General features: G+C 45.9%; 1 protein-coding gene across 1 annotated transcript in view; it reads right to left on the bottom strand.

The window, feature by feature from the left end:
• Positions 1-23,025, bottom strand: part of SMC1A (structural maintenance of chromosomes 1A) — a 33,843-nt gene extending 10,818 nt beyond the window's left edge. The window contains exons 1-19 of the mRNA XM_021703601.1: positions 22,818-23,025; positions 17,459-17,647; positions 17,235-17,347; positions 16,067-16,270; positions 15,735-15,973; positions 14,808-15,066; positions 14,586-14,726; positions 13,711-13,793; positions 13,381-13,588; positions 12,216-12,401; positions 11,946-12,125; positions 11,695-11,841; positions 11,460-11,597; positions 10,505-10,621; positions 10,293-10,399; positions 6,966-7,107; positions 4,775-4,920; positions 4,531-4,684; positions 3,360-3,470 (exon numbers count right to left, since the gene is read on the bottom strand). Of these exons, the coding sequence (XP_021559276.1) occupies positions 3,360-3,470; positions 4,531-4,684; positions 4,775-4,920; positions 6,966-7,107; positions 10,293-10,399; positions 10,505-10,621; positions 11,460-11,597; positions 11,695-11,841; positions 11,946-12,125; positions 12,216-12,401; positions 13,381-13,588; positions 13,711-13,793; positions 14,586-14,726; positions 14,808-15,066; positions 15,735-15,973; positions 16,067-16,270; positions 17,235-17,347; positions 17,459-17,647; positions 22,818-22,926 (2,973 nt within the window). The 5' untranslated portion in view covers positions 22,927-23,025. The remainder of the gene's footprint in view (positions 1-3,359; positions 3,471-4,530; positions 4,685-4,774; positions 4,921-6,965; positions 7,108-10,292; positions 10,400-10,504; positions 10,622-11,459; positions 11,598-11,694; positions 11,842-11,945; positions 12,126-12,215; positions 12,402-13,380; positions 13,589-13,710; positions 13,794-14,585; positions 14,727-14,807; positions 15,067-15,734; positions 15,974-16,066; positions 16,271-17,234; positions 17,348-17,458; positions 17,648-22,817) is intronic.
• Between the last annotated feature and the right edge of the window lie 712 nt (positions 23,026-23,737).

Raw genomic sequence — 23,737 nt, 5'->3', positions numbered from 1 at the left:
GTACTGTACTATATTTACTGAAAGAAATCTATGTATAAGTGGACCCGCACAGTTCAAATCCATGTTGTTCAAGGGTTGACTGTATTTTGAAATAACCCAGGGGTGGGGAGAGAGGAGGAAGTGGATGGAGTGCACATAAAACAAGTTTGGCCACGAGTTGCTAACTGCTGAAATTGGTGATGGCTACACAAGATAGCACTGTGCTATTTTACTTTTGCCATGTGAAATTTTCAATAAAAATCTAAAAATAAGAACAACAAAAATCAACTTGAAGTGGCTCCTACTGGACAAGGATGGGACAATATGAGCATCAAGAAGAAAAATGACTCCAACAGAGTCATCAAAATACATTTAAACAGTTAAATTTACAAAATATACAAATTAAAAACCTTTAAAGGTTACAAGGGTAACCGCCCCATTCCGAAAGCTGGTAAATAAAGGAAAAGAATGAAGCATCTATCCTACCTTTTCTGTACTGGCTGTATTTCAAAGGAACCAAATAGTTGATATGGGAAAATTCTTTTTAGAATTCCAATAAATAAATGGAGGAGGAAAGGAAGAATTAGGAAATTACCATTTTGCAACCCTTGATAAAGCTAGGCAATGATCATTAAGAGCTGCTAAAACCGGGGCGCCTGGGTGGCTCAGTCAGTTAAGCGTCCGACTCTTGATTTCAGTTCAGGTCATGATCTCAGGGTCCTGAGACAGAGCCTGACATTGGGCTCTGTGCTCAGTGGAGAGTCTGCTTGGGATTCTATCTCTCCCTGTCCCGCTGACCCCCGCCCCCAGCTCACGCATGCATGCTCTCTCTCAAATAAATAAATAAAAATAAAATCTTAAAAAAAAAAAAAAAAGAGCTGTTAAAACCAACTTGTGAAAGGCTGACAGGGAACTTTATAAAAATTGACGGGCTAACAATACCTGAACCTGGTGATCAGAATTATTTTTCTCTTAACTTTATATTATGTAAATTTTCAACAGACACAAAAATGCAGAGAATAATATAATGTACCCCCATATATTTATTACCCAGCTTCAAAAATTATCAACTCATGGCCAATACTCTGCCATCTATACTCAATTCCTTTCTATCTTCAATTATTCTAAAGCAATCTCAGTCTATACTCAATTCCTTTCTATCCTCAATTATTCTAAAGCAAATCTCAGACATACCACTTCATCCACAAATACTTCAGTATATCTCTAAAATGGTTTCTGAATCTCAGCCCTATTGACATTTTGCACCAGATGACTCATTGTTGTGAGGGCTGTCCTTTGTGCACTGTTAAGATGTTTAGCAGCATCCCTTGTATCTACCTACAAGACACCGTCAGTAACCAATTATGACAAGTGGATGTTGCAAGTGTCTCCGGACATTACCAAAAGTCCCCTGGGGAGGAAAAACCCATGCACCATTGAGAACCACTGCTATAAAAGATAAGGATACTTAAAAAATAAAGCCACAATATCATCATCTCGCCTAAAAACATAGGCATTTCTGAACATCATAAATTCTTTGGTCAGTGTTCAAATTATCCTGATTGTTTTGTAAAAAAAAAAAAAAAAAAAAATTCTTCACAGGTTTTTCAAAGCAGGTTTCAAATAAGGTACACACATCGCAATTAGCTGATCTGTCTCTTAGGTCTCATTTAATGGCTAAATTCCGCTTCCTCTCTTTGCAATGGATTCACAGAAATGCCACATATTCCCGTTGGTTGATTTGTCTCTTATAGCCAATAAAAATTTTCCCCCTCTGTTTGGTTTCTTTCATTTATCAGTGGAAGAGACCAGGCCCATAGTTTCCCACAGTCTGGATTTAGCTAACTGCATCCCTGTGTTTTTATTTAACACGTTCTCTGGCACTGGTGTTTCATATAATTGGTGGCCATAAAAGCTTGATCAGATCCTTGAGTTTTTGACAAGAATATTTCACAGGTAATGTTGAACACTGACCAAACTTAGTACAAAGATCGAAATGACATTCAATGTCAACTTATGCGACGCAAAAGAAAGTTCACAAGTAGACAGCACCACCTATGATATATTCCTGCCAAAAATAAACAGAAAATTAACTAAATTCAATCAAACCCTAGATTTAAGTACCAGTTTACAGGAAATACAGGGAATGGAAGAACACGTTAAATAACATCATAGGACATAATCAAGCCAAATTCAGAATGTAGAAAATTGTACACGACCAATGACCCAGTTTCTTCCATAAATAGGTATAAAAAAATAAAAAGGGATAAGAAAATGGTACAGACTAGGAGAGACCACTTTTAACATATGAACCTCCTTTGAATCCTGATTTAAATACACAGACTATGTTTTTTTAAAAAAGAATGGTATTTATGGGATATTCGTGCAAATCCAAACATTTACTGAGTATTAGGTGATATTGCAGTTAGTCTTCAATTTTTTTTTGGTATGATACTGTTATGTTTTTTAAAATGTCCTTCTCTCTAGAGATTAATTATGAATGAAATGTTACCTGGAATTTGACTTAAAATATGCCAATTGGAAAGGGAGGGGTACAGAAAACAAGATACCATATGTTGCTAACTGTTGAAGCTGGGTGATGGGTACTGGGGTTCATTATATTATTCTCTGTGTATGTTTGAAATTTTCCACAATAAAGATTTCTTTAAAAAATCATGTCCCCTTGGCCATAAGGATGGATGGGAAAGCATCAGGAAGTGTTTAGGAGGTTCCTGCAGTAGGCCATGTGAGAGGTGAAATGGCTTGTACTAGAGAGACAGTGGAAACAGAAAAAAAGTAGAATTCAATAGATATTTAGGAGGTAAAATGGATAGGGCTTGGTAATTCAATGAATATGCAAAGTGAGAGGGGGAGTCGAGGATGAGGCACAGATTTCTGGTTTGAACCTGTGGCTGGCACCGAGGAGAAAGGGCAGATTTGGGGAAGGCTGGGGGTTGAGGTACCTGTGGAGCATAGCACACATGGCAGCTGGGGCCACGGGGGGAAAACAGATACCCAGGATGCGAGAATGCCAAAAGTGAGAAGGGAAGGGCGCCGGGGACAGAGCACCGAGGACACCCAAGGCCCATCTGCTCGCTGTAAAGGAGCATGTCCTTTGTGTGTGCACCTGGGCCGAGAAGTGTACATGCGTGGAAGGGGAAGACTGGCAGCAGGCAGGGACGGGGGCACCTGAGGGTGGTGGTGGAAGATGCGCCTGTGTCTGTGTGTGCATAGCTAGGGGAGACACTAAATCACAGCTCCCTCCCTTCCTCGCCAGCCTGCCCCTCTTTGTAGCTGTGGTCTCCATGGGGCCCCCGGGTGGGCTGACTCTCCCTTTGAACAGCTGGGAGGATGTCGCCGCCCCTGTGGCTGATCCTCACCTTCAGGTCTTCACACAGGTCACCGTAGTCAATCTCGATCAGGGCCTCTCGTGCATAGATGCTGGAAGTTCGCTGGGAACCACTCACTGAATCCTCCCCCTGGGAGCTACCCTGCAATGGTGAGAGGGAGAGTCCAATGGAGCACACTGGCCATAGAATGCCCCTCTAAAGGGGGCCGGGGGGGGGGTGCACTCCTTTGTAGCCTTCAAAGTCTTTTCGAAGCACCTTGCTGGAGCACCTATGGCAGGACAGCAGCTCTGAAGGCACAAAGACCTCAGTTCAAAGTTGGGCTCTACCACTGACTAACACTGTCATCCTGGGCAAGTCATGGCTCAGATCCTGACACCAGAAACCTGATTTAAACAAACCCTCAACTGTAACATGGGATACTGCCTGCCTGGCAGGGTTGTGTTTAGGATTAGGAGTAATTACGTCACATGTTACCAAGGCGCCTGGCACATTTCTGGTGTTCAAAATATTTTGCTGAATTAAACTGAAATGCTATTTGGGAAGAGGGAGGGAGAGAGACATGTGGGGCTGAGATACATGCCCAGGTCTAAGACAGATATATGCAAACCTCTCAGTTAATGTTCCCACCCCTTGCTACCAATCTTCACCTTCAGTGCATAAAATGCCTTGGCTCCTCTACTGGCTAGTGTCCCTCCCTTTTCCTATGACTAAGCCTTGTCACCTCTGCATTGCTGATGTCCCTTACCCAACCGTCTCCTGGCCAACCTCCCTCACTGCAGCTCGGCCATCATCTCTCAGGTCCCCCATCTTCCATCTTCCTTTGCTCTTGGCTAATGTCCCTCAATTGCCACTCTTAGCAATATCCAACACCTGCTAGAGCTTTTAGCTCAAGTCCCTAAGGTTACAGAATGATTTCATCTTTTCCTGGCTTCCCTCCCTCACCACCTACTGACATCCAGCACCACCCCCAACTCAACTTCCCTTTCATACCAAGGCTACTACCTTTCCCCTACCTGCCTTCACAGCCTCACCCTGCCTCATCTCCCCTGCATCCCTCCTTCTGTCCCCCACCACCCCCGCCCACCATCCTTTTCCCTTTCCCCCCACCCCCCCCCCGCCGCCACCGGTCACTTTCATCCCCCATCCCTGGTTAATGCTGTTCATTGCCCACTCCCACCACCAGCCGTGATCTGATACTCACCTCTTCTTGACTAATGTCATCCATGGTGCCCTTAGAAAGCGGCAACTTGATATCCTGCATCTTGCAAGCCTGCAGCAGATTGTGGCGGTCACTGCGTTTCTGTTCCAGCTTGGTCTCAATGGCTGTTACCTCCTTCTGTAAATGGGTCATTTCCCTAAAAGGTCCAGGTAGAAAGGTGAGATCCAAATCCAGCAGGCTGCCTGCTCTACCTAGGTCCCCCAACCCCAGGCCTGAACCCACTCACTTGTTGGCGCCCCCCAGTTTCTTACGAATCTCCTCCATCTCATGATTCTTGTCATTCACCTCCGACTTCTTGGCCAGGTGCTGATTCTTCAGGTCTTGTAACTGGGCCATGGTCTCATCTATGATCTTCATGTGTCTTTGCTCCTCCTGGTCCCAGCAGGGGGAACAGGACAAGAAGTGAACGTTTTCCTCATCTCCTCTAAGATCTTCTCCCCTTGCCCCCCACCCTCTCCACCAGGCCGAAGGAGCCTCCAAGGCGTGTCGGAGCCTCTCTTCAGGAAGCTCTGCTTTCCCATACCACCATCACCCTTTAGGTGTCTCTTTATCTTTTTTCAAATTTGGTTGCCCTCCCCCACACCCCATTATACAAGTTGCCTGATATAGAAAAGTGCCAAGAATTGAAACAGTATCAAGTAGAAAAAAAATCACTCGTAATCCCACCAGCCAGAGACAACCAATTAACATTTTAGCCTATTTCCTCCTAACACTACTTATAGACAGGCTCTACAGAGTTTAGACTATATTGCAATTAAAACCCTATATTCTGACTTAATGTTATATTTGAGCACCTTTTCCACATTAAAATTACTGTCATGGGCAATATAACATCAATGTTTAAAAAAAAAACCACACAAACAATACTATGTATTTTCTATGAGTACGACATGAATGTACAAGTATTTAAGTAAATGCCTATAAGGTCTGGAAGAATACCCACTACATGGGATTAGCTCCAGGAAGAGGAAAGGGAGTGGCATTGAGAGTGGTCAGTCAAGGGGATTGTAGTCTTACTTAATAGATCTGATTTTTTAAAAGGAAGAACGTTTGGTTTTCATTTTGATCTTAAAGTCACTTAAAGGGGACATATCTGCCACTTCCTCCCAAATGGCTCATAAAAATAATATGCATACACAGACAATGCAGAAGCAAATATGGCATGTCCGTGATTGGTGAATCTTGGTGGCAGGTAGGTAGGAGTTCTCTGTAGTAGTCTTGCCACTTTCTGCTAAGTTTCAAATGATTTCAAAATAAAAAGTCAAAAAGGCATAGAAATAGGATTCTGGATCATCTAGCTGTCCACTTACTCCTGCCCGATCTGCATTTGCGTTTAAGATTCCAGTGACAGCAAAGAGGACTACTTTAATTATCAGGGTTTAATGAAAACACACGCACGCATGCGCACACATACATACACACACACCTCCCCAACAACAAACATAGGCAGACATAAAAGTCAAATGATAGGTTTAAGCCAAGTGAAGAGGATCAAATCACCTCAGGAGGGGATGCTGTAGGAAGAACAAAGGTTTCACAGGAACTTAAAGAGAAAGAATGTAGGAAAAGTGAGTTGTTGGACGATACCCAGTGACACAGGCAAGCCTGACTCGAACTGAGCCGTGAGCAACACTGGTGCAATGTGAAAAGGGACTAGGTTTCAGCAAAACACCATCATCTGTTGCGCTAAATTAATGTGGTTAATTATAAAAATTAATTTATAAGTCTGTCCTGGCTTTTTGGTGAAGTGCTCTAAGTATGTATGTTTGTATGTATTTAACGTCAAGGATTTTTTAAAAAAGATCTTAGGTCTTTAAATGGGGTCTGTGTACTACTAAAATTTGAAGACCATTAAACTATGCAATTACATGTATGAACGTAGCATAATTTGCTAAACTCTGAATTCCCAGAGGACACTGGACAGTTTCCAATATGGAACTATAAATGTTTGTAATAAACATCAACCTCCGTGCACGAAGCTGTGCCAGCATTTTGGATTTCCTCAGGTATTACTGACTAAGAGGGGATAAATATATCCTGAAGACTCTTGATGGATGGTGCCATATGGTGTAAGAATGCTGGTCTTGTGCACCGTGGCCAGTATTAATCATCTGGGGTTGTGTTTTTTTTTTTTTAAATCTTGGGTAACATGATAGGAAACAAATTACATCTGATTGTTGCTTTAATTTGCATTTCTTTGACTTCTAATAAGGCTAAATTATGTGTATATGTTTACGGGCTATTTGAATCATCTTGAACTGTTTGTGCCTCTTACTCATTTTTTTTTTCCTATTCAGGTCTTGGTGTTTCCTTATTTCAATGGGGCTTTATAAATTATGGATATTATCCTTCTATCATATCTCTTCCAATTTTTCCTCCCAGTTTTTAGTATGTCTTTTTATGCTCTCCTTCCTTACCTTCTTGAGCTTTTCTATCTCATTTTCATCCTTTTTCACTGTCTGCTCCCACATGTGTACTTTATCCTGGTCCTCTTTCAGTTGGTTCTTTTCAAAATCCAACTGGATGCCCAAGCGAGTCTTCTGATTCTCAAACTCCAAACTGTGGGGAGAAAGGAGAACTAGGTTCAGGATGCAGGGATTCAGTTACTGCTGAATTTCAGTCACCACTCAGCTCATCCCTTCACATCCACATAAAACTGTTCCCTGAAGATGGAGAACTAAGTCCCTCAGCCTAGCCTTGTGGATATGGCACAAGGCAGGGGAGATTGGGCCAAACTCCACTAATCCCCTTTTATACACTGGAAGACTCCAGAGCCCTCCCAAGTTCCTAGGAGGCACAAAAAGGTCCACCTGAACCCACCAGCTATGATAATTCCTATTTATTAAGTTTCTGTGTACTTTACATAATTACCTCTAATCCTCTAATTAATAGTTCCAGAAGTAAGCATTATTATCCTAATTTTACAAATAAGGAAACATGGGCCAAGAGGTAAAAGACCTTGCCCAAGGCCACACAGCTAGTAAATGGGCACATGTGAGATTGGAAGCCAGGTCTAATACCAAAATCCAGGCTCCTTCTCCTATGGCACCATCGCAGTATAATGTGATGGGAAAAGAGGTCTGGCATCCAAACCCTGCCATTTACTAGTTGTGTAATCTCGGGCAAGTTATACTCTCCATGCCTCTGTCTCCTCACGTGTAAAATGGAAATAACAATAGTACTTGAAGTACTTCAAGAGTTATTGGGAGATTTTTTAATGAATTAATATGCATGAAGTCCTGAGAAGCATGCTGGACACCCAGTAAGAACTTAATAAATTTTAGTTACCATCATTATTGACAGGTATTACTGGCTGCATTCTGCTCACATTTGCTCACGGGCTTTGACTCTTTTCAACTATCACCCCCCAACACACCCATATCCCAGAACCTTCAAGGAACAGAGCTTGGGTAGTAAAAAAAGCCATGGAGAAAATACTAGATTCCTGCCATTGCCCTGCTCCCTGTCTCTTCGCAAACTCAAAAGAGTATATAACCAGCATCCAGATACTAGCAGGCCAGGCAGGGCTAATTTCCAACTGCCTCCCCACTCCTCCAATATGGTGTGACAGATGCTGCCAGATGTCATGCTAGCAGCTTAAACCTATTAGTCACTATAATCCAAATGGAATATAATTAACCCTACAATTTTAAGCTATGCAATTTTAAGTCCAATCTCCTAAGCATGACTCATAAAGCCCTCTGTGATCTGGCCCCTGCTGACCTGTCTACCACCCCCGCCTTCCTCCTGACCCCATTTGTATGCTCCAGACATTCAAAAACTACTTAGTTTCCAGTACAAGGTACACTCTCTCACACTTCTGAGCATGCTGTTCTCACTACCTGGAACTTCCTTCTGTCTGCTGCCCAGCTGGCTAAGTCCTACTCACTCTACAGGCATCTAGTTCATCACTTCTTGTTCTGTAAAAGCTTTCCCGACAGCTGTGAGCAGGTTCTTCGTTTCTATTACACTTTTCTGGGCTTTCACTTTTTGGTGCAGTTAATTATATCCCACAGTTCCTTACACACGGATGTTCACTGTCTGTGCAAGACCCTTGTCTCCATTCCTGATTTCCACTCCCATTATTTTCCCTATGGTGAACATGTACTCCAAAGTGACATACGTGTATACATACACACATACGTATATAGCCTTAAGAATGTATATCCTTGTAAAATATGCTTGTTTTTAAATTTTCACAAATGCACAGTGTTATAAATTTACCCATGTTACTGCCTATAAATCCAGTTCCTGCTTTGAATTGCTACACAGTATTGTACAGTCTGTATATTCATCACATTTAACTTATATTTTCCATAAGTGATGGCTGTCCACATTGCCACCAACATCCTACTACCACAAATGATGCCAAGACAGACAAGCCTGAATGTGTCTCTTTGTGACCCAGTGGCAAGACTCTCTCTGAGATATATACCCAGCCAGGAGTGGCTTTGCTAAGTCACAGAGCTTATGTAGACTTATTTTCACCAAATACTGCTAGACTATTTTAGTTTGTAGTTCTCTGATTAGGAACAAGACTGAACATCAATTTGTAGTTATCAGCCATGTGTGCTTCTCTTTCCATGAAATGCTAACTACATCCTCTGTCCATTTCCCTGTTGGGTCTCTTGTTTTTATTTTTCCTCTTGACTTGCAGTTCCTTGAACATTTCCTCTGTATTTTCTATGTACATCAAGTACAGCATCAAATTGTTGACCTACTTGTCTTCCCAATTATTCCGTTAACTCCCTGAGGACAGGGACAGTCTCTGAGTCCATTCTATATCCCTTGAGACTGGCTTAGGGGTAGGAGGGCAATGAATATTTACTATATGGGCCATGGGCTACATGAACTGCAGACTGAGTCCCAGGGTCCAGGCGGTGACTTCTTTCAGAGACTGTCATGTTTGTCGGTCTCACCCCTGTCTCCCCACCAATACCTAGCACAGGACAACTTGGTACAGCGAAGGTACTCAAGAAAAGTTTGTTAAATGAATGGATAAACTAAAGAGGGGAAGAGAAGAGAAACTTGCTTTGTTCTTACTATTCTTCCAACCTAGAACTTCATTCCTCCCAGACCCCACCCCATTGCCTATCAGGAAAATGACAATAATAAAAGCTAGCATTTACTACTCTTAGTAGGTGCTAAGTATTATGCTAAATGCTTTAGAAAGACTAGTTCATCTGATCTGCCCAATGCCATGAGATAGGCATCAGTATTAACCAACTTGACAGATAAAGAAACTAGGGCTCAGAGACAGAGAGGTCCCGAGTCACTCACTGCCCAAGATAACAAGTTGGGGAGCTGGGATTCTAACCCAGGTAAACCATGCTTAAAGCTGGCACTCTTGGGACGCCTGCGTAGCTCAGTCGGTTAAGCGTCCGCTTTCGGCTCAGGTCATGATCCTGGGGTCCTGGGATCAAGTCCCGTATCGCGCTCCTTGCTCAGCAGGGAGCCTGCTTCTCCCTCTCCCTCTGCCTGCTACTCCCCCTGCTTATGTGCACGCGCGCGCTGACATAATAAACAAATTAAATAAATAGATAGATAGATAAAGCTGGCGCTCTAACCACAAGACTATGCCACACTGCCTCCCTGATGTCCCTGTTCTTTAAAGCTGACCTACAGTAAACACCCATCGTTCTAAGAGCTGCTCCCTGTCTTATGATGCCATGTGACTTCCCAGGATATCAGGCTGGGGGCTCAAGGACACCCCCGAGTCCTCTTGTACCCAAACTTCCACCTACCGCTTCTTGGCAATTTCATTCTGACGCTTCACCTTCTCTTCCTCGAACTCCCGGATGTTGCGCACACCAATCTCCCGACAAAACTCTTCAAACACCTCATCCTCTACCTAAGGGGAGAAGTGAGGGAGGGTAAAGGTCCTTCAGGTCAGAGTGCTGCTGCCAGCCCCGTCCTGCCCCACTACATATGCTGGCACGGTTCAGCCCCTACCAACCTGGTTCATCTTCTCCTTCAAGTCTTTCATTTCCCTCTCTCGGCTCTGGATGATCCTCTTGATATCATTAATGCGAGGCCCAAAGTTGGCTAGCTCACTCTCCAGTTTGGACTTTTCCTGCAGGGAACAGGGTTGAGGGAAAAAAGAGACCAGGCTCCTTGAAGGAAAGAGCCACTCTGAGCACACTGGCCCCTGGACAGGAAGAGCTAGCGCTCCACATGCTGAGAAAACTCAGCTTAGAACTACCCAGTAAAGGTTCCATTATCTCCCACGTGAAGCATCACACAGCTTCCTCCCCGGCCTCCAGTCGGCCAGCTTCAATTCACAGGGCTGGGCACACAGTAAACATCATCAATTATAGGTCCACACTCCCTTAACTACAACCCTTGGAATTCAGACTTTTTGATTTTAGAAAAAGGTAAAAGGATATTTATACTACATTTTACATAATGCCTCCAGGTTGGTCTCAGGAAGCACCCCATGATCAAACACATTAACACACCTAGAAGAACTCCCACCCACAGAGAATAAAATGCCTGTACTTACTTTCAGTTCACTTTTCGAAACAGCTCAGATTATCTGTTGAATAACTGATGCTAATAATAGCATCTAATATTTACTGAGCACTTACTGGGTTCAAGGAATCAGTCTAAGTACTTTACATGTATGAATTCATTCAATCTTTGTAAGAATGGTATAAAGCAGGTGGTAATTCTAACTCCCATTTTACAAATAGATGAAAACCTGATACTGACACATTAAGTAAGTTGCCTCCCGTCATACAGAGCCGAGATCTGAAACCCTGGCTGGCTGACTGCTATGCTTGGTTCCCTGAAGCAGGATGGGTGGAGGGAGATGGGACAAGTTCCCACCCCCCCCACCCCCAAAGAAACCTCAGCCAGGAATGTAATGTGAGGGTAGCCTTTGGAGGACAGGGATGAAGGCCAGGCCCCACCTGTAGATTCAGGGCTAGATGTCGTGTCTTGGTCTGTTCCAGGTCACTCTGCGAGTACTTGAGCCGCATCTGCAGTCCATGAGCCTGAGACTGCACCTGACGTAGCTCTGCCTCTTTCCGCTTTGCCTTCATCTGCTCCTGAAGTCGACAAGGGAAGGGGTAGGGGGTAAGAAGGGCACTGGCCGGCCTGGCCTTAGGAGTCTAACCCCTAGGGACAGTGCTGCCTTTGACTTACTTTCAGCTCCTCTGTCAACCGCTCCTTCTTCTCTTTCAATTTATCTACTGCTTTCTCATCCCAGCGCCGAGCCTTGGCCTTCAAGTCACTGGCCCCACCAGAGATCACCCCTGACTTCTGGAACAGGGTCCCATCCAGTGCCACTGTCTACACACAGTAGGGAGAAGAGGGGAAGAAGATGAATAGGAGAATCTCCAATACTAATGTGGACAAGGACGCTCCACCTCCAACGTGGACACAGGAATCCAAACCTTGTGACGCTGGTGGCCTCCAAAGGCAATGCGGCGAGCATCCTCCACATTGTCACAGACGAGGGCATTGCCACAAGCATACTGCAGGGCCTTTTTGATGTGGGGTGGCTCATAGCGAATCACATCAATCACCAGCTTGGCCCCCTTCAGTTCCCGGAGCTTCTCATCTGTAGGTTTCACCTGTGGAAACAGCTCAGTAAGTGGCAGAACATGGAGGGCTAGGAGGAGGGGCCCTCTCACACTGCCCTGACCCCATCCCACCAGCCTCACCTCCAGGTAGTCAAGAGGCAAGAAGGTCTCAGGCTCCCCACGCTGTTCCTTGATGTACTGAATACAGTCCCGGCCTGTCTTCTCAGAGTCCACGATAATGGCATCCATGTTCTTGCCCAAAACTTTGGTTACAGCAATCTGATACTTCTTCTGTGTGGGCTGACAGAGGTCAATGAGGCGGCCATACTGAGGAAAGTCAGAAGAGAAAATTGAAGCATGAGGCTTTTGGGAACTGGCTCAAGAACCCCAATTCCCAGCTCAGAAAGGGGCAGACCAAAATCTGTGTGAGGAACACGGCTTCCATGCTATGGAGGAAAACCCTACTCTGGCCCCAAAGCAACAATCACTTCAGTCATGCCTGAACCCCAAAAGCATCTTTCTAAGCCTCACTTTTACCATTTCACAGACCACTGCTGCCCCAGGCACTATGTCAGATACCTTATACCTCAAATTCTCACAAGCACCCAGCAAAATACATCTTTTTCCAGTTCACGTCCCCCATGCCCTCTAAACCAATCATGGTTCCCTAAGAACTATCAGATAAAGGGTAAGATCTTCAAGGGCAGGGAATGAGCCTAATTCATCCTTATATCCCCAGCAGTGTCTAGAGGAGAGATCATGAAATATTTGTGGAAACAAATTAAGTTGAACCCAGGGACGGAATTACAGCAATAGAGAGATAATATTCAGGGAACCTGGAAACTCAGGATTTGGTTCAAGAGGCCAAGAGCTCTGATAAAGCCTAGGATGTCCCTATAAGCAAACGAATCGGTTGGTACATGCCAAGGGAGATCATATATAGAAGGCTGCAGTTACTTCCTGGGAGACTAATCCCTGTCCTGTGACCCCTCCCTCTTCGAAAGGCCTACCCAGTCTCCCCATCTTCCACAGAGGAGTGGACACAGCAAGACAAAACCTCCAGGAAGATGCAATTGGTGTGATGAAAAGAACATGAGGTCACAAGTCAGAACAATTGGGTTTGAACTGTAGTTCTTCCACTTATAAGCTGTGCTGTTTTGGGCATGTCACTTAACCTCTCTGAGCCTGTTCCCCCAGCTGTAAACAAGGGATAAGCAACCTTGTCCTCACAGGGCTGCTGGGAAAATTATCTGACAGTGAGTGGGAGAGTAAGTGCTCAGGAAATTAGTTCCCTTTCCACTCTTACCACAGAGCCAGGGTATAGGCGCTTGATGCTTTCCATAATCTCTGCCTTTCGCTGTTGGCGGCTGCTCTCCTGTCGGTCGATACGGGCATCCCCCAGCTGTTCCATCACCTGGTTCAGCTCTTTATTGATCTCATCAATACGCCGCTTGGCCATCTCCACCTCCTCTGTCAGCTCCCCCTCCAACTTCTTCTGCTCCTCTAGGGACTGCCTACAAAGTGAGGGAACACAGGGGTTACCCTTCCAAGCTGATCCTGCCCGGGGAGGGGCAGGACCGACAGGGTTCACAAGAACAAGCCTGGAAGTAAGAAGAAAGGCTGCAGAGCCACATACTTGCTAGTGGTGATGTATTCCTCTAGTTTCTCAATCCGTTTCTGATTCTCTTCAATCTCCCGCAGCTTTTGTTTGATCTTGGCCTGGAAGAAAGACAAATACACACCATGACCAGAGGCTGAGCAAGTTAACTCCAAGACCACGGGGCCCTGGCTTATACCCGCTATGTGCCCACTCATCCAAGAGCCCAACGGTCCAGGACAATGTCACTAATGGGGGAAACCTACTAAAAAGCAGACACACAACAGTGCTCAGTGTGGCTCTGCTAATTGATGGGCCTCCCAGATCCCTGAGACCCTCTCATGGTGTTCTACTTAGCTCAGGCTAGCTTCCTCACCAAACAGGGAGGCTCAAACCAAGGCAAAGTAAAGCTTTCCAGGCCTTTCTGCACCTGTTTTCTCATCTGTAAAATGTAGGCGACCTCCCCTTCATAAAGCACATATTAAGTGCTTAACACAGTATAGCTATTAATATTAATGCCTACCACCTTCTTTTAGATCTTTAAAGGAAGTGCTTAGCAGAATGCCTGAAACATCGTAGGCTCTTCTTGGAGCACTATAACAACTATTATTGTTATTAGGAAGGCTGTAAGCAAGGTATACTTAATAAGAGTATGGGTTTCAGAGCTAGACTACCCAGGTTCACATCCTGGTTCTGCCACTTCATAGTGATGTGACCTTAGGCAAATTACTTCACGTCTGCACTACTGTTTCCTCATTTGGAAAACGAGGAATTAAATGAGTGGATACAAGTAAAATACAGCGCCTATCACACAGTAAGTGCTCACTAGTTGTTAGTTATTGTCATTACTGTTAAGACTACCATCACTTCTTTTTCTCTGGCCCATTATCCCTCATCTTATAACACATGCCCACCTCTGTCTCTACTTTCTTCCGCTCTTCCAGATCCAGCCGGTCCTGGTCAGCTTTCTGATCTCTATTGAACTTCTCCAGCTCCTGGGCCAAGGTAGCTGCTCTCTTGCTGGCTTCTTCTTTCAACCGGTGGTATTTCTTCACCTGTGTTAGGAACAACCAACCAAATCAGTCTCTGTCAGCAGAGCAATCCCCCATCCCACCCCCAACCCTCCCAGAGCTTACCTGATTCTCCTCCAAGGTCAAGTCTCTGCCCTGACTCTGACTCTCCTCTTCCATCCGTTCCTCAAACTCCTGTCGGGCTTTCTCTACTGACAGCATTTCCTTTTCCAGCTCATCCATGTCACCTTTACGCTTCTTATAATGCTTCTGAGCATTCTGTAGGGACTTCTTGGCTGCTTCCAGCTTCTTGATTTTATGGGAGGTATTCTCCTTGGCTTTGATGTACTGAGGCCGCTTCTGGTTCAACTCTGAGTCCTTCTCCCTTTTGCCAGAGGGGAGAGGAGTATATCAGTTAGCAGTGTGGGAAAAGGGGGGGTTCCCAGGCTTTTTACCCAAAGGGGGGCTTGAGGCCCCCAGCCAGCCTCAGGGAATTGCCTAAAGAACAAGGGCCCTGATGCTGCACAGATCCTCGGACAACGGCCAGTCTGACTATTCCCTGGAACTGATGGCTTCAGCCTGACATTCCAGCCACTCCATTAGGTAAAGCTACCCCTCCTGCCTCAGCTCTAGCCAGGCCAGGCCCCTCAGGAACAACTCCCAAGAATGCCCTGTACCCATTTAGTTGCCCCCATCTGATCTAACCTTTTCAAATTCCTGTCCTTTAAACTTCTAGCTCCAGTTTTCCTCTTCCAGGAAGGCATTCCCAGCCACTCTAGGAGCTGGGCCTCCCATCACTTCCTCTCACTTGCCAAGGTCACCACCCCTTTCAAGGCCTCTCTTTTATGAGTACCCATCTATCTTCCCAGAGTCTGAATACTTAAATACTCTATTTGTCTAAAATGCAAGTCAAGAAATGTGCTTGGTTCTGGCCAAAGCAAGTCAAGAGGAAGACAAACTAGTGCGAGCACTGGACTCTAGGCTCAGAGGAGCCCTAGGAAACAGCACAGCTCTTGGTTTCCCACAGGTTGCAGGCCCAGGCCTGCCTCTTACTTGATCTCCTTCTCAATCTGCTGCTGCTCCCGCATCATTTTGCCCAGCTCCTTCTTCTTCTCCTTCAGCTCATCCTCTACCTTGTCCATTCGCTTCTTGTCCTTCTCGATCTCCTTGTTCTTAGAGGCCAGTTCCTTATTGAGCTTCTCAATTTCCACTTCGTTGTGATAAAGCTTAAAGAGCTGCAGCTGCACCTGAGCTCGCACCACCTCATCCTTCAGGCGCTGGTAACGGTCAGCCTGTGCAAACGAGGGCACGGAAACAGGGGTGCATCAGTAAGGTACTGGCTCCATCCGGGCCCCTCAGAGCCCACAGGCAGCCCAGCCGCCTACCTCTTCTTTCTCCTGTTTGGCCTCCTTGCGTTCAGCCGCAATGTTTTTTTTGCGATGGTAATTAAACTGTGTGTCCTCTTCAGCCTTCACCATTTCCTTCTTTCGCTTGTCATATTCCTGGGCCAGTTCCCCAGAGCGACTGATCTCTTCAAATAGAGCTGTCCTCTCTTTGGGGTTCTTCATGGCAATAGATTCCACAGCACCCTAGTAAAGGTCAAAACACTCTCCCCGCTTAGAGCCTAGCCGGCCCAGTTCCCTCCACCCGTTTCCACTGGATCATTCAGAAAAAGGCCACTGACCCTGTGCCACATTTCACACTGGGCTTTAAGGACACATTCCCTGCCTCTTGAGGTGCACAGGAAGCAAAAGGGACAAAAGCAAAGACAATGCCATGTGTTACATGCAGTGACAGAAGTAGCACAGAAAAAGGACTAAAAGAAGCTTGTGGGTGGGAGACTGGCAAGGGTGTCTGTCCAGAAAAGCTTCCCAAAGGTGACATCTAAGCTGAGTTTGAAAGATGGGGAAGAACCAAGAAAGTTAAGAGAGAAGATTATTTCATGTAAAGGACAATTAATATGCAAAGGCCTGCAGGCCAAAGAAAACAGGTGAATTGTGGGAACTATAATGGTTTAATTGGGCTGGAATGCAGGGTTGGAAGGGAAAAGTACTGGCAGATGAGGGGCTAGTGAGGTGGACAAGAACCAAAGGATGTTTCCTGAATGACAGGAGTTTGGAGTTTATGCTAAAGCAATGGTTCTCCAGCTTCAGCATGCATAATAACTTGGAAAGCTCGGTAAAATACCCAGTGCTGGGCCCACCCCATAGTCTCTATGTCTATAGGTCTAGGATGGAACCAGAGAATGTGCATTTCTAACATGTCCCCAGTTGATGCTGATCCAGAGACTACAATTTGACAACCACCTTATAAGGCAATGAGAAATCACTGAAATGCTTTAAGGAGAAAAAGGAAAGAAACAGATCTGTGCCCTCATAAGATGAACCTAGCCTAAGAGATGAACTGGAAGGGGCCAGACTGGAGTCAGTAAGCCCAGTGAGGAAGCTGCTACATTAGTTCAGGGAAGAGATGAAGCTCAAGATGGAGCAGGCCCACTGAGGATGGGACAAGGGTCAGCAAACAGCAGATAGCCAGTAACTTAAAAATGCTCACCTGGAAGACGAGGAAGTTACGAGCTTTGATGAGAATGCCTAACTTCTCTAATTCCTCACTGTATTCATGTAGCTGGACCACTTTGTTGTTGATCTTGTACTCAGAGGAACCTCCTACAAGACAGTGCATGAGTTGGCTGAAGGTCAGACCCCCCTCCTATCCCAGCCAACTAGTCTAGTCACCTCCCAGGACCCAGGGGGGGCCTTCTGGCCAGCCTCACCCACCAACAATGACACGGGCAAAGGTGCGGTCCTCAGCACCCTCCTCAGAGTAGACCATGCTGACAAAGGCCCGGTTGGCAGCTGGCTTGCCCACAGGAGCTCCATGGATCAGGTCCCTCAGGGTCTTTACTCGCAGGTTGCTGGTTTTCTCACCCAACACGAAGCTGATCGCATCCATGAGATTTGACTTACCTAAGGGAGCAGAGGGCAAAGCAAAGGAGGGGAAGTCAGGAAACACAGCTCCGCCCCACCAAAGCCTTGGTTCGACAGCTCAGAGAAACAGTCCCTATGCAATTATTACCTAGAACAGTTAAAGACTAGAACCCCAACTAAGGAAACAGCATATTCACACAATGGATTGTTCTACAACTTTTAATGACATGGGGAAATGCCCACAATAGAAAAAATAAGCAGATATAAAACTCAATATAGTATGATCTCAACCAAGTTTAGAAGTAAAAAAACAGGGATGTCTGGGTGGCTCAGTCGGTTAAGTGTCTGCCTTTGGCTCAGGTCATGATCCCAGGGTCCTGGGATCAAGTCCTGCATCGGGCTCCTTACTCAGCGGGGAGCCTGCTTCTCCCTCTGCCTGCCGCTCCCCCTGCTTGTGTGCTCGCTCTCTCTCTCAATGAATAAAATCTTAAAAAAAAAAGTAACAACAACAACAAAACAAAACCAACCAAGAGCTGAAGGAAGGTAATAATGGGGAGTTGCTGTTTATTGAGTACAAATTCAATTTTGCAAGATGAAAAAGTTCAGATCAGTTGTACAATGTGAAGATACTTAATACGCCTGAACTGTATACTCATTAAGATGGCAAATTTGGCTATGTATATTTTACTATAATTTTTTAAAAGGCATATTCCTAGGGGCACCAGGGTGTCTCAGTTGGTTGGGTGTCAGACTCTTGATTTTAGCTTGGGTTGTGATCTCAGGGTTGTGGGATTGAGCCCCCCATGGGGCTCCCCACTCAGCATGGAATCTGCTTAAGATTCTCTCCCTCTGCCCCTCCCACTCATGCACACGTGCTCTCTCTCTCAAAAAAAGGGCATATTCTTATTGTAATATAGTATGACGCGTACATCACCATCTATGAAGTATCTTGCCAAAAATATTTAACCTCAATCTAAACAAGCCTTTATATCTACCTTCCAGTTTACGGGAAATATAGCAGTTAGAGGAACATGGTAAATCTTAGGATTTTCCATGAGGAAATCCTAAGACAAAGAGAGAATCTGGGATGCTCTCCAAGACAACTACCCTGATCTTTTCAAAAAAGTCAATGTCTAGGGGCACCTGGGTGGCTCAGTTAAGCATCCATTCTTGATTTTGGCTCAGGTCATGATCTCAGGGTTGTGAGATAGAGTCCCAGGTCCCAGCTCGGCTTTCCGCTTAGTGGGGAATCCACTTCTCTCCCTCTGCCCTGCCCCCCCATCCCCCCATGCGCACACAATTACTCCCCCCCGCCTCAAATAAATAAATAAATCTTAAAAAAAAAAAAATGTCAATATCTAAAAAGAAAAGTTTGGAGAACCACTCCAGAAAGCAATCACCGAGAAACAAGCAAAGGCAGTGCACAAACTTTAACTGAATTCCAGTTTCCCTTAAAAAAAAAAAAAAAAAAACCCCAAAAGACATTTTGGGGAGCAATTAGGGAAGCTTGAATACGAACTAGATAATTAGATAACAAGGAAATTAGTTTTCCCAGGTGTGATCACGGTCTAGTGGTGACACAGGAAAATGATGATTTTAGGAGTCAAATGCTGAATCCCTAGAAGTGAAATGCCATTAAGTCTGCAACTTACTTTCAAATGATTAAGCAAAAACACACATGTAGGTTTGAATATTTTCATAATAAAAACTTGGGGAAAGGCAAAGGCATAGGAAAAAATACATGAAAATGTAAACAGTGTAACCAGTGGCTGCTTCCCAAAGGAAAATAGGTAACAGGTCAGGGAAGGGAGTCTTTTTACTGTCTATCCTTTGGGATTTTTTGAATTTTATATTGTGTGCAGGTATGAGCTATTCAAATAAATAAGATTCTTAACATTAAGAGTGGTTATCTTTGGGACACCTGGGCGACTCAGTCGGTTAAGTGTCTGCCTTCAGCTCAGGTCATGATCCTGGGATCCTGGTCAGGGTCCTGGGATCCAGTCCCGCACTGGGCTCCTTGGTCGGCAGGCGGCCTGCTTCCCCCTCTGCCTGCTCCCCCTGCTTGTGCACTCTCTCTCTCTCTGACAAATAAAGTCTTAAAAAAAAAAAAAAAAAAGAGTGGTTATCTTTTCAATAGTGGAATCACAATTGTTACTTTCTTCATTTTAGGCTCAGGTAAAAATTTTTTTTTAATTTAGGCTGGGGTCAAGGGAGTGGAGAACAGGCCAATCTCTATAAATTCTATCTCAAGATTCTCCCCTAACATGTTAATATGACCTTGAACTGAGGACCTGATTTCCCACACCTTTCTACCCAGCTATACAAATGGCAGCCTGGTTCCTTCCACAGAGGCAGTACAAAACAGTGATTAAGAGCTCGGGTTCTAGGGGTACCCGGGCTCATTCGGTTGAGTATCCGACTCTTGATTTAGGCTTAGGTTGTGATCTCGGGGTGGTGGGATTGAACCCCATGTCAGGGTCCATGCTCAGTGCAGAGTCTGCTTGTCCCTCTCCCTCTGCTCCTGCTCTCTCAAATAATATCTTATATAAAAAAAAAAAAAAAAGAGCTCGGATTCTAGTCCAATAGACCAGGTTTTTAGTTTCACTAATTCTTAGCTGACCTTCCATTCCCTCACCTGGAAAATCTAAAAAAGCCATGACTGATAGGTAGAGCCTTTAAAATAATGCTGGGCACACAGTTCTCGGCTGAAGCAGCAGAAGCACAGGCTTTGAAGTATGACAGGCACAGGTTCTGACCCTGGCTCTGAGAATCAGTGTGCAAGTTATCATAACGGTTTGTGCCTCAGCCTTCCCACCTATAAAACCAAGATAATGGTATCTCCCTCATAGGGTCATTTTGAGAATTTAAATGTAAAAGGTTCCAGTAAATAAAGTACTTGACACACAGTGGTGCTCAATAAATGGCAGTCCTATTCTAACACAGGTCTGAACTCTTAGCTCCGGCTCCCTTATCAGAGCAGGGCTAACACAACAAGCAGACCGGGAGTCAGACTTCGAGGCGTCCACTCCCAACCTTTGGGCTTCTCCCATGCTCTCCAGGGATAGTAAGAACGTCTCACAACCAAAGCCCTCCCTACTAGCAATCATTCAATACTGTAAACATTTTTATAACATGCATTATGAGCTGAATACTGATAAAATGTTTTAAGGAATGTCTTCTTTGGGGGGGCACTCATAAACCAGTGATGAAGATACAAAAACGTATCCCATGAATACAAGAAAGAAAAATATAAACATTAACATGCACCAAGTATCTACTGTGAGCCAGAGAAGAAGAGTAATTCACTGAGGAGACCCAAGGAATGGCTTGTGCAGGTGGGCTTTGAAGAAGTGGGGGGGGGGGGGGGGGGGCTCCAAACTAAGGGTCTTTTTGGAACAGCTGCGTATACAAATCTACCCATGCTGAAAGGACTGAATGCCCAGAGGTGCATTCTGGCTCTTTTCACAGGGGCCACCACACCAAAATCCTAAGAAACTGAAGTGGAACCCCAAGCATTAGCCCTCTAGGCCAGTGGTTCTCAAGCGAGGTAAGGGGAAGCAGGGAGTGATTTATCCCACCTCCCAGGGGACACTGGCAATGTCTGGAGACATTTTTGGTTGTCACACGTGGGGGGTGGGGGTGCTACCACCTAGTGGGTAAAAGCCCAGGATGCTGCTAAACAACCTACAATGCACAGGACCAACCCCACAACAAAGAATTACCTTGCTAGAAATGTCAACAGTGCCGCTGTTGAGAAACCTTGCTCTACAAAGAGCACCAAACACAGGCAAAACTCCAGAGAAGGTTCATGAGTTTGAGGTATGTCAGCAAGGGCAGCCCTTCATGCTAGGAAATGATTTAGCTAGAACATTTCTGGGGTGGAGGAACACAGCAGGATTCCAAAGAGACTGCTTGTAGGGGTAGATGGGAGAAATCCATAGTGTATTATTTACTTTTTTTTTTTTTTTTAAGTAGGCTCCATTCCCCAGGGGGGCTTGAACTGACCACCCTGAGATAAAGACTAGAGCTGAGATCAAGAGTTTAACGGATGCTTAACTGACTGAGTCACCCAGGCGCTCCAATAGCGTATCATTCAGAGGAGTTAAGTTGACCGCCCTTTCCCCCACCCCCAAATTTTGTTGAGATATAACTGACATATAACATTGTATTAGTTTCAAGTAACAACATAATGATTCCACATTTGCATATACCAAGCAATGATTACCACAATAAGTTAACATCCATCACCTCACATAAACAATTTTTTCCTTGTGATCTATTCTCTCAGCAACTTTCAAATATACAATACAGTTATCTACTGACCGCTCTTTCTAAAGACAACACCCAAGTCACTGTATCCCATCAACCTAATTTCCTGTATAGCATTCATCATAGCCAAAAGTTGTCTTATTTTCTCCTTCTTTATTATTGTCTTTCTCCTCTGGAATGCAAGTCCCCTGAGAGCAAGGCTTACTCTATTCTCCGCTGTTTCCACAGCACCTTGAACAACTCCTTATAAAACAGTAAGCATTCAATAAGTTTGGCGAGCGAATGAGTTCTTTCAATGGTTCCAGTGGTAACAAAGGAGGTATTTCAAGCCATTCCCCACCTCTGACATGGAGATGGAGGGTGGACACCCCAAGCACTCCCGCTGGAGACGGGAGCGCTGGGTCAGAAATTCAAAAGTGCCGCCTCCGGAGGAAAGTAAAAAAAAAGGAGGAATTGGAGCATACCAATGCGAGGCGGGAGGGGGCGCTGGGCTGAGGGAAAAGTGTACCGCTGGGGACCGGAGGCCTTGGGAGGGCTACCAGCAGCCCCACACTTTCCGGAGAGTTCAAACAAGGCAGGGGAAGTAGCCAGATCCAGCAGGTCCGGCGGGGAACTGCGCGGCCCGCGGCTGGCTGACAACTCCGGACGCGCCACTTTTGGCGGGAGGGGGCAGTGGGCGGGGTAACGTACAGATCGGCCCGTACCACTCGCTCAGGGGCGGGGGCCGCGCAAAGAGCAGACAAGTGACACCTGGGGAAGAGGTCCGAGTCAGAGCACCCGAGCTGGGAAAGCGGGTTCGGATTGAACCCGTTCCGGAGGGAAAGGAACCTGTGAGGGTTCGCGACATTTCTGGTCGCACGGGCTGGGTTGTACTACTCTGCTACCGGATTAGGGGGTCCAGGCTGGGACGTGCGCAGGGCCGCAGCCAGGTTTATCTCACCAGAGCCATTGGGTCCAATGATGGCGGTGAACCTCTGAAATGGTCCGATAATCTGCCGACCCTTGTACGACTTAAAGTTCTCGATCTCAATCAGTTTCAGGAAACCCATGACGGCGACGGCGCCGGCGGCTGTACAAAAGGCCGCGCCGTACACCCGGGAACTGGGGTAGCCCGCGCGGGAAACACCGCAGTGCAGGCCGGGCGTACGACAAACCTCGCGAGAATAAGTCCAGGCCTAACGGGATTTCTGGCTTCCGGTGAGAGCGGAACCAGGGGCGTGTCGTGGAAGTTTTGTTAATCCGTTGCCTGGGCGCGAGCTTAAAACAGGAGTTTGGGCCCCGCCCCCCTTTCTTGTTGCGTGGCAACGCAAACCGCTGACCCTGCCCACTGAATCGTAGAAGAGCGCAGCAGCTTTTGGGATCTGAGGAAGCAGGCGGGACGCGAGTCCACGCTTGCTGAAACAAGTCACAGCAGGGCTATGCCCTCCAGGGCAAGAGAAAGGTGGGAGCTTGGCTGCGGCTTTAGCCTAGCCTGCTGGAAGGCTCAAACAAGAACAGGGTCGGGGATTGGAAGGACCCCAGGGAGTGAGGGCTGGACGGGAAGGAGGGGCCGGCCGGAGGATTTGGTGTTAGGGGAGCTCAGACCAAGCTGAGGGTGAAGTAGGGTTGGAAGTGCAGTGGAATGGGGGTAGGGATGGGGTGGGGTGGGAGGGGGGCTGGGGTTAAAAGGGGGATGGAGTTTGAAGGGAGATGAGGGTACTCTGGAGCGACAGGGTCACAAGCTAGGGAAAGCTATGGCCAGAGGTACTGCCTCTATCCCCTGCCTCCCTCCTCTTTCTCCAAGCAGAGTCCAGAGACTGTTGCTGTAGTTTAAGAATAGTCTTGGACCTGAGCCACTTGTTGGCCACTTGAACCTAGACC

The sequence above is a fragment of the Neomonachus schauinslandi genome, chromosome X, assembly GCF_002201575.2.
Source record: "Neomonachus schauinslandi chromosome X, ASM220157v2, whole genome shotgun sequence".
In the NCBI taxonomy this organism is placed as follows: domain Eukaryota; kingdom Metazoa; phylum Chordata; class Mammalia; order Carnivora; family Phocidae; genus Neomonachus; species Neomonachus schauinslandi.
Note: the sequence above shows the minus strand (reverse complement) of the source record. Positions and strands in the feature narration are given on the sequence as shown.